This window comes from Thamnophis elegans, chromosome 5, assembly GCF_009769535.1.
Source record: "Thamnophis elegans isolate rThaEle1 chromosome 5, rThaEle1.pri, whole genome shotgun sequence".
Taxonomy (NCBI): domain Eukaryota; kingdom Metazoa; phylum Chordata; class Lepidosauria; order Squamata; family Colubridae; genus Thamnophis; species Thamnophis elegans.
The window spans coordinates 77,923,085-77,941,207 of NC_045545.1; the positions used below are offsets into that span (position 1 = coordinate 77,923,085).

At 41.1% G+C, this 18,123-nt stretch overlaps 1 protein-coding gene across 1 annotated transcript in view; it reads right to left on the reverse strand.

Moving 5' to 3' along the window:
* PTGIS (prostaglandin I2 synthase) overlaps positions 1-17,316 on the reverse strand; it is a 53,932-nt gene extending 36,616 nt beyond the window's left edge. Inside the window, exons 1-2 of the mRNA XM_032217221.1 lie at positions 17,060-17,316; positions 937-1,060 (exon numbers count right to left, since the gene is read on the reverse strand). Coding sequence (XP_032073112.1) covers positions 937-1,060; positions 17,060-17,157 — 222 coding nt within the window. The 5' untranslated portion in view covers positions 17,158-17,316. The remainder of the gene's footprint in view (positions 1-936; positions 1,061-17,059) is intronic.
* Between the last annotated feature and the right edge of the window lie 807 nt (positions 17,317-18,123).

An 18,123-nucleotide genomic window follows, 5' to 3' on the forward strand; every position in this document is an offset into this window, starting at 1 on the left:
AGATGCTTGACAACTGATTCACATTTATGATAGTTGCAATGTCCTGGGGTCATGTGATTCCCTGATAAGCAAAGTCAAGGGGGAAGCGAGATTCACTGAACCACCATGTTATTAATTTAACAACTGTAGTGATTCGCTTAACATATGTGGCAAGAAAAGTTGTAATATGGGGCAAAACCCATTTAACCAATGTCTCACTTAGCAACATAAACTTTGGCCTCAATTGTGGTCGTACGTTGAGGTCTATCCAGGGGTGGGTTCCTGCCAGTTCTAACCTCTTCTATAGAAGAGGTTCCACAAATCTACAGTGCCGTTTAGAACCGGTTCCAGCTCCCTCCCCCCCGCCCTTCCGCACATCATCAAGATGAAGAGCGAGAGGAGGAATTCTGGGAGTTGAAGTCCACAAGTCTTAAAGCTGTCAAGTTTGAACCCCCCTGGTGTTTTTTTTTCTAAAGGGTTAAGGGTGCAAGGGTCTTGTAACTTGACAATTTTAAGACTTGTGTCCTTCAAATGCCAGAGTTTCTGAGCGAACATTTTGGTTGCTAAGCAAGAGCGTTGTTAAGTGAATTTCACCCCATTTTACAAGTCGACCACGCCCACCCAGTCACATGACTGCCAAGCCACTCCCACTTGGTCACATGGCTGGCAAGCCACTCCCATCCGGTCACATGGCCGGCAAGTCACTCCCGCCCAGTCACATGGCTGGCAAGCCACTCCCACCCAGTCACATGGCTGGCAAGCCACTCCCACAAAGCAGGTCACACCTACAGAAGAGGTTCTAAAAAATTTTGAAACCCACCACCTGGTCTACCTGTATAAGGACTCCAGGCAGCTTACAATATTTTCAAGGTAGCATTCAATGAATGCCTATAAACATTGTGTCCTGCAGGAGAGAACTTTGGCACCCTGGAGAATGTAAGTCCTATAAATACTCACTGTGAAAATATCACCATGCTTCTCTTTCATCTCAGACAGGAACTTGGCAGCATCTTTACCAAATGCCAGTGCATGCCCAAGCCAAGGAATGTGACCTCTATCAAGTGGAGGTTCATCAGGCCGCCTGAAAACCATAGCAAGATAGATAAACAATTAACCATGTTACTATTTAATCATTCCCCAGGGTCTCTATAAAATACTTTTCCCTGAAGTCTTAGATAAGGTTAAATAATACAAAAGCCGGAAGCTACCATGGGGCAGCTCTAGCAACAATTGAAAGTGAGGGTGTGGCGTATGGGTTTTACTGCTGTAGCATAGCTACTCTTCTGCTAGCATTGTCAGGGTTCCAAGTAACACCCCCAACGAAAGAAGATTCCGAGGCTTGAGATTCTTCAAAGTTCCATTTTATTAGAGATGTCATATTGGTGCATCTGGGAAAACCCGAATCGGAAAGCTTCCTGGTTTTCTCCATCCACATGAAAGTTTAAGTCCTTGCCCAGCACCCACATGTCCAATCAAGCACCATCCCAACTGGAGATGCCTCCCAGTCCTGCCACTCCATATGCAGGGCAAGATGTCCTTGACTCTCTGAGAAAGTCCTGTCCCCCCTTCTTTTTAACATCTACATGAGACCGCTGGGTGAGATCATTCGACGGCACGGGATAAAATACTACCAATATGCGGACGATACTCAGTTGTATCTGTCCGCCCCGTGCCAACTCAATGAAGCGATGGATGTGATGAGCCAGGGTCTGGAGGCTGTTAAAGACTGGATGGGGGTCAACAAGCTTGTACTCAATCCAGAAAAGACCGAGTGGCTGCTGTGTTTCCCTCCCGCGAATTGGCCAATTTTGCTTGTCAGAAGGTCACAAAAAGTGATCACGGGGCACTGAAACCATTATAAATATGAGCCAGTTGCATCTGAATTTTGAACATGTGATCATGGGGATCAGTGATTGTAAATGTGAAAAATGGTCATGTCACTTTTTTCAGTGAAGTTGTAACATCTCTCAGGCTGGGGGGGTCAAATTTTACGCCCCTCAGACAGGGTTCGCAACTTGGGAGTCCTCCTGGACCCACAGCTGACCTTCGAACATCATTTGTCAGCTGTGACCAGGGGGGCATTTGCCCAGGTTCGCCTGGTACGCCAGTTGCGTCCCTACCTGAACCGGGAGGCCCTCACAACAGTCACTCGTGCCCTTGTGACCTCTAGGCTGGAATACTGCAATGTGCTCTACATGGGGCTGCCCTTGAAGAGCATTCAGCGACTTCAGCTAGTCCAGAATGCGGCCGCGCGAGCGATAGTGGGTGCACCTCGGTTCACCCACGTAACACCTATCCTCCGCGAGCTGCACTGGCTGCCTGTTGATCTCCGGGTGCGCTTCAAGGTGCTACTTATCACCTACAAAGCCCTTCATGGTAGTGGGCCTGGGTACTTGAGAGACCGCCTACTGCCAATTACCTCCACTAGGCTGATACGATCGCATCGATTAGGCCTCCTCCGAATTCCATCTTCCAGCCAGTGCAGACTGGCAATTACCCGGAGGAGAGCCTTCTCGGTGGCTGCTCCGACCCTCTGGAACGAACTCCCCGTGGAGATTCGGACACTCACCATCCTCCAATCTTTCCGCGCCGCATTAAAGATCTGGCTGTCCCGGCTGGCCTGGGGTTAAGACTCTAACCCCACCCGAATTGTGTGACTGTTGTGCTCTCTTTTTTAATATGTTGTATTGTCTCCATATTGGAATATTGTTTGTCTCCCCCCCCTTTTTGAACTGTGAGCCGCCCTGAGTCCCCCCAGGGAAAAGGGCGGCATACAAATAAAGGGAAAACTAAAAACTAAAACTAAAGGAATGTTATTTTGACTATATCTACCCCACTCCATATAATTCCCCCCCCCGCCAGTTTCCCACAGCAATAAATGTGGCAGGCCTGAAGGCCCAATGCAAAAGATGGCTTCCAGGCCTGACAAGCGTGAGACCTCCAATGGAATAGGGATCTGGCCAGGGCTATTCAGGGCTGTTGTGGGGAGATGTTGAGACCTATTTGTCCAGACTGAGGGGTCCCACCTCCTCAATTATTATGCTGCTACTCTATCCTAAACATTGGAAAAAGAGAAGAGAGGGAAGAAGGAGAGGAGAAGAGAGAGAAACATTGTGTGTGGAGGGAACAGAGTGGCTAAAGGGAAGGTCTGGAGAGAAAAATTAAGTGGGCAATAATTGTTAGCTCCTTGTGAGGAGAAAGTGCAGGAGTGGCCTCCCTAGGAAAAGTGAAGACCCAAAGAGATGAGAGCCCCATGGGAGTGGGCTGCTGGGGATTTGCAGGGATTCAGGAGAACCTCTACTTAAGATTCTGTACAGTTCAGAGAACCCTCAAATCCCACTCCTAGCTGCCCACACTGCCCCTCCCAGGAGTCCCCACATGACCCATTTTGGATGCAGGTAAGTGCAGGGCGTGCGTGGAGCCTCAGGGAGGGCGAAAAATGCCTCCAGAGCCTGGAAAGGCCATTTTTGCCCTCCCAGAGGCTCAAGGAAAGCCTCCAGAGCCCAGGTGGGGCAACCCCCCCTGTCATGGTGCAGGAGGCCAATTAGGCCACACCCACCCAGGAACCAGGCACAGAACACCTTGCTAAAATTTTTGAAGCCCACCCCAGGCTCCACCCAATGCCAAGAATAAGGAGGAGGGACCCGACTGGCCATAGGCAGTGGCTTCCCCAAAGAGCCAAGGGAGGTAGATGTTGGTGGATAAGCTCTGGTCTCAGAGAAAGACTAGGTAACTGACTCTGAGAAGGTTCTTCCCCCAGTGGACAAGCAGAAGGTATTTGGAAGAGGTCAGTCCATGCTGAGCTCACTGCAGCAAATTCTAGCCCATTGTTTCTTTTCATTCTCTCTCCTGTCAGAGCCACAAACTGAGGAAGGAGACTAACAGAATTATAAAGTTGGAAAGGACCTTGGGGGTCTTCTAGTCCAACCTCCTGCTCAAGCAGGAAACCCTATATGATTTCAGACAAATGGTTGTCCAATTGCTGCTTGAAAAGTGACTCAGAGAAAGGAAGAGGAAGTAGGAGAAATAGAGGGATTTTTTAGGAGGGAGACTTAGGAGGAAACTTGACACCTGCCTGAATACAAGTCCTATATCGTACATACCTGTTGCAAACATTACTGTAAACCAAGGGTGTCAAACTCGATTTCATTGAGGGCTGCATCAGGGTTGTGTTTGACCTCAGGGGGGCCTGCTCGATGTCACTCATCTCGGGGGCGTCTGTGACAGCCTGAGTGCTCTGCCAGCAAAAATAGGTTCCCGAGCTTTGTTTTCAGCCGTCACAGCTAGAAATAGAGCTCGGGAGCCCGTTTTTTTTCTGGCAGAGGCCACTCTCCCTCACTATTTCCAGGATGGCCCCGCAGGCCAGATCTTAGCATTCCACGGGCTGGATCCAACCCCCGGGCCTTGAGTTTGACACCCCTGCTGTAAACAATGCCACGGTATATAGTAAAAAGCATAAAAGTTTCCACTGTCTTATTTTTCCATGTCAATTGCCACCCTTGGAAAACAACTGCTGTGGCAGAAATATTTGTAAATCAGCCAACTGAGGAATCCATAGCCCAGTTGTTTTGGTAAATAAGAAAGTTGGGTGGAGTTTTTTTTTTTTTTTTGTTTTGTTTTTAGCAATAGCAGTAGACTTATATACCGCTTCATAGGCCTTTCAGGCCTCTCTAAGCGGTTTACAGAGAGTCAGCATATTGCCCCCAACAATCTGGGTCCTCATTTTACCCACCTCGGAAGGATGGAAGGCTGAGTCAACCCTGAGCCAGTGAGATTTGAACCGCTGACCTGCTGATCTAGCAGTAGCCTGCAGTGCTGCATTTAACCACTGCGCCACCTTGGCTCTTTTTTTGGCAGCCTTACTAAAAAAAAGAGAACTATCCTAACTAGGTAGGATTTTCTGTGTACGGAGTTCCCAAAGTCTAAGTAATTAGTGGGTCTGAATCCCTATCTCAATTACATATAGGTAGTCCTTGACCTACAACCTTTCATTAAGTGACCATTCAAAGTTACAACTTCACTGAAAAAAGTGACATGACCATTTTTCACATTTACAATCACTGATCCCCATGATCACATGTTCAAAATTCAGATGCAACTGGCTCATATTTATAATGGTTTCAGTGCCCCGTGATCACTTTTTGTGACCTTCTGACAAGCAAAATCAATGGGGAAGCCAGGTTCACTTTACAGCTGTGTTACTAACTTAACAACTGCGATGATTCACTTAACAACTATGGCAAGAAAGGTCGTAAAATGTGGCAAAATCTCTTAATAACTGTCCTGCTTAGCAACAGAAATTGAACAGAGCATGTAAGAGCAGTGTTTCTCAACCTTGACAACTTGAAGATGTCCGGACTTCAACTCCCAGAATTCCCCAGCCAGCATTCGCTCAGAACAAAGCAAATTAACTATGATAGGGATGGAGGATAAGAATAGCTAAGTCTGCCGAGTGATTTGCTTCTAGTGCTAAACTTGGTGAAGCATGTCAGCTATAATAGCTTATCAAAAATACTTTTTTTTCTCTCCAAAAATTCCCCCCTCTCATTATGGTAGAGGTAATTGGCATCATATGACAGTATTTTAAAGAGAAAATTAAATGAAGAAAACTGTTTAAGGGGTGAATTATTGGCTCAGATAACTACTCTCCATATTGACAAGACAGAACCCTAGTTAGATAAATTATAATTTATATAAATGTATCACAATTTAGAAACCTCTGTCAAAATGTTTCCTGTTTGTGGTTAGCATGGATTTCCCAGAGTAATTGTGCCATGTTTAACTGCTGCATCTTGAAAATTAATTTAATGGGATGCCGATGTCTGAAATTAATTGAAAGCCCATTATAAATCAGAAAAAGTTTTTTATATATTTAACATAATCCTCAGTACCAAACAAATGTCGCAATCCTGAATTTAAGAGTAAAAATGAAGGAATTAACCTTCCTAAATAAATCTCTCTAGACTTAATTTGGTTCAGCACAGTTTGTGATGTGTTGAAGTTCTGGCTTTCTGGGCAGGTGAACATTTCACTACAGACAGAAGTCTAACAGATGTACTTTTTCTTTGTATAGGGAAAAACACATGGAGAACGATATTTGGCCAAAATTAATGGCAACTTTTAAGGGTGGCTCAGTGGCTATGATGCTGAACTTGTTGATCAGAAAGGTTGGCAGTTTGGTGGTTTGAATCCCTAGTGCCGTGTAACTGAGTGAGCTCTCCTTACTTGTCCCAGCTTCTGCCAACCTAGCAGTTCGAAAGCACGTAAAAAATGCAAGTAGAAAAATAGGAACCGCCTTTGGTGGGAAGGTATCAGTGTTCCATGTGCCTTTGGCGTTTAGTCTTGCCGGCCACAAGACCACAGAGACGTCCTCGGAAAGGGCTGGCTCTTCGGCTTTGAAACGGAGATGAGCACTGCCCCCTAGAGTCAGGAATGTCTAGCACGTATGTGCAAGTGGAATCTTTACTTTTATCTTTTAATGGCAACTTTGATTGTAAGCATTTGATATCTTCCACTCTGAGTATCTGCTATTAAGCATAAGGACTGACAGTCACTTTATACTGTCATAAATCATTATTTTCAGTATTGTTGTAACTTTGAATGGTTGCTAAATAAAGAATTGTAAGTCAAGAACCACCTATAGTTTTCTTGATATCAATACAAAAGTGACTTGCCACTGCCTTCTTCTTGGATTTTTCCAATTAGCTAACAACCATGCAGTTTCCCACCTACGTACTAAACAGGTCTGAAGTCACTTTTCAAGCTCAGCAAAGGTCAGACAAAACAGCTTCTACTGAATCAGCCAGTAGGCTATTCTTTAATTGTGAACTTGATGCTGTCGTTTATACTAATCTACTCATATTAATCTGTAACGCTAGGCATATCCTAGCCCAGTGATGGCGAACCTATGACATGCGTGTCAGTGCTGACACGCGTAGCCATTTGGGGTGACACGCACAGGATTTCATGCGATTCATCCTCGGCTCCTGCACGGCCGCCGAGGATGAAAGAATCTGTGCTGGAGGAACGGGGGGGGGGGCGGGACGTGTGATCTCCCCCGCCCACACTCACTTACTGTATCGCCGCCGCCCCTTTCTGAGCGCAGGGGCTGCTGGTAAGGCGTGCGTGCCGTGCGCACACACGTCATCAGCGCGGCGAGGGAGGACCCGCAGGAGAGGAGCACGGGAACAGTGCGCGCCTCTCTCCAGTCAGGCCGGCACAGAGAGTCTACTCCTGGGACTGTCGGTTATGACCGCACCACACTTATCTCAGTTCACGGCAGGGCTGTGGAGTCTGCTGCTTCCAGCTCCACGTCCTCATCAACATGCCGCTCCGGCCCGCCCCCGCTATGAATATTCATATTCTTCGCCCTCGCGTCACTAGGAATATTCATAGCAGGGGCGGGCTGGAGCGGCATGTTGATGAGGATGTGGAGCTGGAAGCAGCCGACTCCACAGCCCTGGTTCACGGCACCCCAAACAAGTTCAATAATATCAAGGGCAACATACGAAATCGACTGATGAACAAAGAAGTTACTAAGCAGGTATGTTAAATAATTTGTTTTTGGTTTATTAAATACAATTATATATTGCAATTATACATTTTTGTAGTTTAAACTATAAATTGCGCAAAATTATGTTTTTGTCGAAGTGACACACAACGCGAGTTATGCTCGATTTTTTGCCGATTTTTGACACACCACACCAAAAAGGTTGCCCATCACTGTCCTAGCCCCAAAGCAGAAATTTCAAGGCTCGGAGTAATCTTGCCACTCTTATGCTATTTTCTTGCTTCACCATGTCACCAGATTCAGAATCAACTTAATGTTCAATCTATGCTCGTTTAATTATTTCCTCCATGGTTCTGAGTCACTTTCATCCAGTGAAATGCTAAAATAAAATATAGCTAATACATTGAATGAAAAGCATTCTAGTCTCTCCATTCTTTTCATACATCAAATCCTTACTTTAGGTGGAACTTCCTTCCAAATGGTGAACCCCTCCCAACGTGGCTGCTCATCTGAGAATGTTTCTGAATTCAGCCCCCGATACAGATCTTGCTTTTTTCAAGCAATCTGTTCATATACAACTATCGTCCTTGAAATATATAACAATCCACGGAGAAGAAGAAAAAATAGTTTTACAAGTATGGGTGAAACCAACATCATTGTTTTCATAGGGTTGCCAGCTGCTTTTTTGACCAAGAATGAAAAGAATGAAGCAATCACAATTCAATGTTTTCCTAGGTTTTAGTTTTCAGATTTGCTGAATAAATTCAATTCAGTGCATTTCTTAATAGAAACGTGTTTCTATTTAGCCCAAAAGATCACATAGAGATCAGTCGTCAACCAACAATTTAACTGATATAAACTATGGACTATCAACTGTTTAAGTAATATAAACTTAGGCTGTTTGATTCTAAAAATAGAGAAAGTTATTTTGGCCGCGCTGCCATTCTGCCTTCCTCTAAATTTCAGCCAAGAGAGTAATAAATTACAAAAGGTGTTTTCTAGTTCCACAAGGACAGAAAGAAAGAACGGCTTTCAAAGTTTACAAGACGGAATTTTAGTTCAATATTTGCTAAAGACACCTACAAAGTAAATTTTTATAGTCTGATCTCAGTGGGGCAATAACCATCCCTCCTTCATCAAATATACAGCCTTCCTCCGAAAAAGAAGTTTAGATCATTTTTACTTATTTGTTTGTTATTTATTTATTTATTAAATGTATGTGCCATCTCTCTCACTGTCAACATTGATGTTTAATTTTAAAACTATTTTTAAAATTACATTTAAATAATTTTCCAGGAGATAGATAGATAGATGGATGGATGGATGGATAGATGGATGGATGGATGGATGGATAGATAGATAGATAGATGGATGGATGATAATGAACCGATATGTGCCCTCAGCTTACAGTCTGTCACAATGTGATCTACAGTTTGACATGGGACCCCAAAGTCACATGGATGTTATGCCCCATTTATGCAGTGAATCAGAGCTGATGCCACGTGAGTTGTGAATCCTATTCTGGACTTTCTATTGCTGGCGTGGTAGTTCAAAGCCTGGCATCTTTTTTTGTGGGGACATTTATATATCTCCCTAGGCTTGTATATTCAGTGATCCATTTGGCTGTCTATTGGGAATCAATGTTAAAGTTGTTGGGCAGATCCCGTACAAGTTCCAGTGGTGGCTTCCTGGATTTGAGTCTTCCTGCTGATAAATGACAAAGGTCGGAATGCACTGGTAGGAGTGCGTTGTTCATAATCTTTCTGTATTCTCTCACTAGTCGCCAACATCCAATGATGGATGTGGCAGAAGATGAAGAAGAAGAACAATAGCAACCATTTAAATATGAGCCAGCAGTGTGCAGCAGCTGCCAAAAAAGCCAACACAGTTCTAGACTGCATAACACAGGGATAGAATCAAGATCATGTGAAGTGTTAATACCACTTTATAATGCCTTGGTAAGGCCACACGTAGAATACTGCATTGTGCATCTAGATGTGGAGACTCTAGAAAGAGTGCAGAGAAGAGCAACAAAGATGATTAGGGGACTGGAGACTAAAACATATGAAGAACGGTTGCAGGAATTGGGTATGTCTAGTTTAATAAAAAGAAGGACTAGGGGAGATATGATAGCAGTGTTCCAATATCTCAGGGGTACAAAGAAGAGGGAGTCAAAGAAGAGGGAGTCAAACTATTCTCCAAGGCACCTGAGTGTAGAACAAGAAGCAATGGGTGGCAGACGAGGAACCTACGTTGCTGTGAAATGGTCGCCAGATCTCGATGCTCCAAGATCGCCGCCAATATTTTTTTGCTGGGTGCTCCAATTGGGCCTAAACGGTCCCGTAGAGACAGTGAACAGGAAGACTACATTCTGCTGATCACAGGGACATCGCAAAGTCCCTGCTTGATGCAGGAGAAGGTCTCTCAGCTGACGTTAAAAGCTCAGCCCCTAGGCTGATGAAGTAGGGATAGTTCAAAATGGAAGGAAACAGAAAAAATGTGTTTACAGCTGGTGAGGAATTTTTACCTGTTTTAAAAGAGCCTGCCTATAAAAAAACTTAAAGCTAATTTAAATCTAAGAATAAAAGAAATAAGCGGAGGAATTAAGCTTTGGATGGTTTTGGTCAGTGTGTTATCTTAATTTTTAAACGTTATTTTCATGGATTGAATTTATGCAAACTGTTTGAAATGAATGGATCAAGTTTTCTTCTTCTAAAATTTTTACTATTACTTTCACAACCTATAGACTAAACTTCTCCTTATTCATCACTACATGTGTCTTTTACTCTTTCTTTTCTATTTCATGTAAGAATTTGACTTTTTTAAAAACTTGGAATATTAAAAAATACCAAAAGAACAAAGAGAATTGCAACAATTGTAACAACAAAGGGAGAGATAACTTCTGCTCGAAGACTGAAAACTTGAGTATTGAAAACAAAATACTTTTACTTTCACTACTGATTATTCTGGTCTGGAACTTGAAAATCTCACACTTTATAGAAAGTGATAAGAAGTAAAGCACCATTTCTTTATACAAAGGTTCCTTTGAAGTATATCCTTAACCAGAGATCTCATGGTGAACCTAGGTGTAACTTTGTAAAAATCTCCCAAGTCAGAGCAGCAGTGTTTTAACAGCTGGAAACAATGGCTTATTTCCAACAACAGAGAGAAACTGTCAGCTTGCAAGAGATTTGCAATACAGAAATTATCAAATACATTTGGGAAAATGTTTGAAAAATTAGAGCACCTAACAGAAAAATATGATGAAAAGGATGGAGATGCTTATCAAATGGGAAAAACAGAGGGTAGAGTCCCAAGCAATAAAGAGAAAAATGACTACAAAGAAATCAAATCTGTTGACATCTATGGTGAATGGTTTCTGTCTGGAAATGGAAAAAGTGGAATAAGGAAAAGGGAACCAGATGGATGGGAACCCTACCCTAGATGGCAAGACACAGAAGAAGAAGAAAAAATAAAAGAACTTATGGACTTAAAGAGAGAAATTTTATTAGTAACACCATCGATAACAACACTGACAATTAAAGACAAGCTGATTAAGGAAAAAGAAGAAGGGCATTGAAATTACATGAGAGAATCAATAAACAAGGAGTTGCAAAGAAGAATCCATACAAACTTGATTAAGGAGATGATTAGAGGACTGACGCCACAAATGGCAGAAGACATGAATCTGTTTCGCTACTGGAAAGATATAGGCTGAAAAATGAAAGTGTTTAATCTAAAACTAGTTGGATTTAGTGAAATTTAGTGACAATAGATATGGTTAAATAAACAATTGAAAATGATAATAATATATACATATATATTGGTATAACAAGTAGTAATTGGATATGAATATTGAATGGTACCTATGAAAGGAAGATGTGAAATTGTTTGGTTACATATAAAGATTAATAAAAAGGAACTAAAGAACTTGTTGAATCTAATGTCTAGCTTACTAGTATGGCAACTGTTAAGCCATCCAATGGCACATTATTCTCCTTTGAAAAAGATGGTGTGGTGATAGAATATCCTGTTTAGGTACACACCTTAGTGAGACTTGTAACTTTTAACAAGGGGAAGTTTGTTAAAATTTCTAACTCCGGAATTGATCGTAATCTGAGAGGTTGGGTGAGTCACAAATAGGTGCTGGGTACAATGGGATTTCTGTTCAGTAGCTTGCCAACTGGTGAATTTCTTTAATCTATTAGGATGTTCTTTGCCAGTCCATTATGCTAGTTAATCCCCTTCATTTAATATATTTATGAAATCCACCTCTTTCATTTCCCAACAGTACTCTGGGGGCCTATATGGGCCTGATAGGATTGTTGGAAATAAATGTAAGGCACTTTGTTCCATAACATACCCTTTTCCCACTTCATTAAAATTGACTGTTGAAAAAAATAGAAAAAAGATTAAATGCTAAATGTATTGTAGGAACACAAAAATGTTAAAATAATTGTTCCAAAAATGCAAATCCTCACATTGGCGAGAGGTTGGGAATGTTTAATCCTTCAGAACAAATGTATCCTTTTGGTTTTCCTTTGTTTGCTTCCTTCAAAACACAGAATAATATGGGCTAAAATTCTGTAAAGAGTTTCCCTATCTGTTCTTTTGTGTATGTGTGTGTGTGTATGTGTGTGTGAACCAAAATAATTTACAACTAATTAATCCTAGAAAAACTTGCACATAGGTCTTGAATCTTAAATATAAATGCAAGTAAGTCAACCTTTAATCAATAGAACGTTCTTTGAATAAACATGAAGATTATTGCATTACAATGCAATGATAAAAAACCATATAGCTTTCCTCACTAGTCAATAGAAATTTTCTTCAGTCTGAAATCCACCCATATTTCTAAAGACTTGGGTAGTGTTTAATGTAATTCAGTATGTAAACATAAGTTTTTTAAATTTGAAATATGATAGAGTTTTTAAAAACCTAAGCTCCAACATTGGAACATACAAAATGTAAGTTTTAAAAATAGTATCATAGCATTAAACCATCCAAATATGCACATACTTGCTGGCATTTAAAAAAAAAACATGCATGGATTGAGTACTTTTAGATACGCTAGGTGAAAATAATCAATAGAAAACTGAAACGACGACATAGTGATAGAAGAGCAAAGAATACAATCCTGGAGATTAAGTGTTATAAAAGCCATCTGTTATACATTTTTACCTATGAGTAATTGTTGTTGAACCCAGCCATTATGAACTTAACAAAGGCTTGCCAAGATTGCGCAAAACTCAAAGAATTTGATGGAGAGCATTCTGGTGGTCAGATTATCTAACAACTGCGGGGACAGATGTAAAACAGGATGTGTCAGATGTGAACAAAGAGACTCACATGTGTAGAGTTCCAACTAGCTACTTTATTGTTCTCTGACAATAATACAAAAATATGCCCATACTGGCAAGTCGTGTGGGGTGTTGTTGTTGTCAGACTTTGCCCACTGGTGCTTATGTGGTGAGTCCAGGCTAATTCACTACTTGAGCCCTCTTCCCATCTAGGATGCTTGCTATCCCATGGGTACAAACCATAGGTGCTCTTTTGTAAATACTCATTATATCATGATTAGGAAACGTGGTTCTCTAGATTTTTGGATGAAGTTTGGAAAGGTTCCTTTTCCAAATATTTTGTCTATTTTAGTGCTTTTACTTCAATTTTTTTGGAAGCAATCATGCAAATTGTTAGCAGTTGTGACTCTAAGGATTCAGAAATGGGGGTTGCTACACTGCAGCTGCAAATTGTTCATCCCTGGGCTAAATGCATCAATTAAAATAGGAGTAGGGAAAGCACACAGAGCAGTGTTTGTCAACCTTAGCAATTCCCCATGCTGGCTGGGAAATTCTGAGAGTTGAAGTGTGTATTTCTTAAAGTTGTCAAGATTGAGAAGCACTGATATGACCTTTGGATTTGTTCTCAACTCTTTGGCCATAAAGAAGCATCTGTGTGAACCTGCGACTTTGATGAAATAATATGTCACACTTTTGTCAGTGCTTAGGTTCCTTTTGTCTTTTGTCTATGTTTGTGTGTAGGGGTCTACTAGATAAATATTCTTTGCTCTGGATCATACGACCAGGAGGGAGGACAGCTTCGAATGGAGGAATTGGCAGTGTTCTGTGTATATTGGCTTTTTCTGGATTTTTCCCCCTAATCAGATCCTAGCAGGAGACCATCTGTTTTTTAATTTTGTTTTTCTTTTGCGAGCTGCTCTTACACACATTGAATTCTGAATCCTAACACATAAGGACCCATTCTTCTCAGTTTCCAGAGATTTATCATGCAGGCAAGCAGACTGACAGAACCTGGAGTCTCTGTATAAAATTACTTTCCAGCATACATTTTCAACATTGGGTTGGAAAGAATTAAAAATATCACATATTTTTTATCAAAATAGCTGTCAAGAGGTACAAATATATTATCCTATTGTAACATAAATAGCCTAGAATTTTGATGATGTAAGATTTTCTGTTATGGTAACAGAATACCTTTATATATGCACTTAATTTTCCTAAAAGGTTTTTTGAACAGCTAGTAAAACTGTTCTGTTACAGTTACAGTGATTAACTATTTTAGAAAGTTGCTTTGCTTTATTATAATCTTTTTTTAAACCAATTTTATTTGGGCTATTTTTCCCCTATATTATTTGTCTGGCTTACTTTTAAACAGCCTCCAAAACACATTGGTATGGTTTGCACACTGCACTAAGCCATGATTTTAACTCATGGCCAGTTTCACATATGCTAGACCTAAAACATAATGATCTACAATGACACTTAAAAGGATGAGTGAAGCTACTCCCACAATAGATGGGAATAGAGTTTCAAAACATTAATAAACTTAATATGGAGAAATAAACTTTTTATGATACAGAATGCCATATGGGCTTTCAGATATTGCTGTCAGATTCCACCAATATTGCTTAATTTTTGTGTGTGCACGCACACACACACACTTATACACATAATATAAATCTATTTTTGGAAAAAAATCAGCACTCCCTTTACTGGTGGTAAAGGGACACTGGCTAAATTAAGTTATTATATGCTTTTTAAAAATTATAAGTAGTAGATAGTTCATTGCTTTTCTATTGTATATTCTGAAAAGATTGCAGAGAATAAATGGTCACAGCAGGTCAAAATCCATGCTTTCAAGGAATAAGTTGAAGGAAAGGAGTTTTCAATTGTTTTTTCAATTGTTCAGTACCACTAGGCATTTTCATATATATTTTAAGTAGGTGTATATGAAAACTGTATCTGTATGTTAAATGGAAGAAAATATTGTTCAGAAGTACACTTTATCCAAGTTACAAGTGATATTTGGATAATGTGTAAATCTCAGATCAATCTAGATTGGAGAAAATAAAGCCTTAAGTTGAAAAAAATGAAAAAAAAAGCCTTTGCAAAAACAATAAAGTAAGTAAGTAAGTAAGTAAGTAAGTAAGTAAGTACAAGTAAGTAAGTAAACAAACAAACAAATAAATATCTATGAAATGGCATTGTGAGGGCGTTGGGGATGTGGGGACAGAATGCCTTCCAAATTATGGGATGCCAAGTTAGTTTTAATGAAAAATAATTTGGTAATGAACTAACCACAAGCCAAATGTCATGTTAACCATTTTTTATAGGTTCTTTGATCATTTTTCCCCAATGTCTAGGATGCAAATTAGTAAATGCTGAAGAGAAGTTATTTGGTCGAGAAACAGAATAAAGAACATTAAGTCCCAAGTACTAAATAAAGTATTTAATCTTACAAAAAATTACAAAATGCTCCATGTGCCAAAAGCAAACGGATGATGCTCAGAAAGAAAAACAGATGAAATATTTACCATTGCAATATTCATACGAATTCTGCATATGAACTATTATGGAAAATGTATTCCATACCAAAACAAACATAATGTATTAGCTAAGGCAAAAATGTTGGGTGGGCTGGGAGTGGGGGGGAGACTCCAGTATAATGGGGAAAAGTAGCCCTTCCAAACCCCATCCCCATCCCAGAAAGAGATGAAAAGTGCACTTAACTGCCCATGCAACTGCATTCTGTACCAACTGTAGATGCTTTTGAATTCGAATTAAACCATTTTAGGTCCATACAATATACTGTATTCTAAATTCACAAAATGAATTTAGCTTGCATAAAGCACAAATTGCTGCCCATGGTTAATACCAAAGAAGCTTAACATGCTATATTAATATAGCAGACATGGCTTACCTGCTTAAATTAAATCTTCTAAGATTGTACTAACCACACTTTTCAAAAGAAGTTGTAAATGGCATTTTCATATTACAATGTGTGTCTATTGCTCACTTAAGAACCATAGACATTTCTTAGACATAAAAATGGCATCACAAGTTGGCACTTGATTTTCCAGACTGTAAAGTTTTTGTTTTGGAACAACAGTACTGTAATACCACTGCCACCAATCAAGAAATGTAGACACTCTGGTGGGCACCAAGGAAAATACTGTGGGCAGACTTGGGGACTCCAGCATAAACCAGAATATTTTGTAGTTAGATCATCTATAACTCTCTTCTCAAAACACAGCCACACATACCAGGTGAGATTTGAGAGCTGCGTAATGGGCACATGTTACGTGAACAAAGAAGTTACATAACAGATCATCCCAAAGGGTTTAGCTAAGTCCAACATCCGAAGCTAAGTCCCAGGAATCTGTCAAGCATAAAAGCTCCCTTCTATATAGTCACACCCTTTAGCTCCTATTTAAAGCAGATGAGCTTCGATTCTGATCCCAGAAACAATGCAATCAAAATCAATATGATTTTTAAATATTCTTATTAAAAAGCCCTCTCATTTATTAGCTGGGTTGACACAAATGTTAAACTATTATGTCGTGAGTTAAAAACGCTTAATTCAAGACATAATAGTTTACATGAATCTGTGCAATTCTGATTTATTCTATAAAGTACAGTTAAACACAATTGTATATATAAAAAGTGCATGCAGCCTTCAAGGCTAGCTTGCCATTGCTTCAACCAGGATGTTTTTGAGATTTCCTACCTGCACCAAAAACCCGGGTAATTCCGAGTGATATTTCCATCCAATTACTAACCAGACTTGGGGTTAGTAATTGTTATTTTGAGTTTAGTTATTTTGAGATCAACTGAAGCCATCTCAATGTTGTTCTAACTCCACTGATTAACCATGCAATTAGTGGTGGGATTGTACGTCCTTTCCTAGCATTATCGGTAAGGTTGGATGAGTTTGTTTTCCAGTCTTTTCCAGTTTTCCAGGAGAAAAACTTAACCGGTCCTGTTTCTCCACCTCATAATTCAAATTACTTCCTCCATCAAATTACTCCCTTCCCGTAAGGATCTTGCTTCTATTACGCTTCCTACCTATTCCAAGCATCGTAAAGTGATTCACCTGTAAGGTCTCTCTAATCATCGCACCGACCGACCTCACCTGTAAAGGACGGAAGCCGTATTCACCGAGCTTCCAAACTTACTTCTGTGCTGTGGTGAAGCAGCGAGTCCAAGGTCCCACCTGTCCCGATCCTTCCCCGGACGCCCGCGGGATGGATGGATCCCGCCAGACACTCACCTAGTCCTCCCGCTGAGGGAGGCCACCAGCAGTAGAAACAGCAGGAGCAGCAACAGGAGAAAGCCCAGCCAGCTTGCGCTGAAGACGAAGGCGCCCATGGTCCGGAGGAGCGAACGGAGACGGCCGCTCTGCCACGCTTTCCCCGACGCGCTGCGCTTCTGCCTGCGCCGTTCTCTGGAGCTTCTGTCGCCTCCGCTTTCTTCCCTGCTCCTGGCGTTCCCTTTCTTTGCTATCCAGGCCCGCAGCTCCTTTTTGAAGCGTTCCGCCCCCGCTCCGTGCCCGCGCTTGGCCTCAACTCAGCCCGACCCTGACAAGACTTCTTCGCTTCATGGAGGGGAGGAGAGCTGGCTGTCGCGTCTGTCTTTCCTCACCTGGTTTCACCTCAGCCCGAAGGGGTTGCCGAAAGATCTCCTAGCTTTTCTTTCCGGCGCTTCTTGGAAGCATTTTTTCGAGAAAGAGGAAGCCATTGGCTAATCCCAGGGACTCCAGATTTTCCTCAACTCCCATTGCGTTGTGGCCCAGCTAGGCCCTAGGACTAAAGGTAGGGCGCGGAGAGGCGACAAAATGGAAGAAGGGTTGCTCCGATTACAATTCATCAGAAAAAGCAGCTCATAAATGAATGGTTTCATCATACTTTATAGGGCCACACATCGCACATGGCATGACTGGGCGTAGAACAACAAAAGAAATTTAAAAATATTCAAAAAATAATATTTTAGAAGGCTAAGAGACAGCATCCAATTACAAACAATGGAGCCACCTAATCAAATTATTGCTCCCTTGCGAGATCTCCAGGTTAGCAGGACCAGGTTTGGAGGGACTTCCAGAAGGTCAGGAGAGATGGTTCAGTCAACTAGCTGGGGATGTGATGTCCTTCATTGCCTACCCAAATGTCCTAGAAGTGGGACCCTCCCCATTTTTAAAGAAAGAGCTTTTGCTTGCATGGGTTATATTTAACAATATTTACCATATTAAAAGTTAATACTAACACATTCATGGAATAGTTATCATATAAAAATATCAATATTAAACCTATTAGGTATTAACAAATATTTTCATGAACA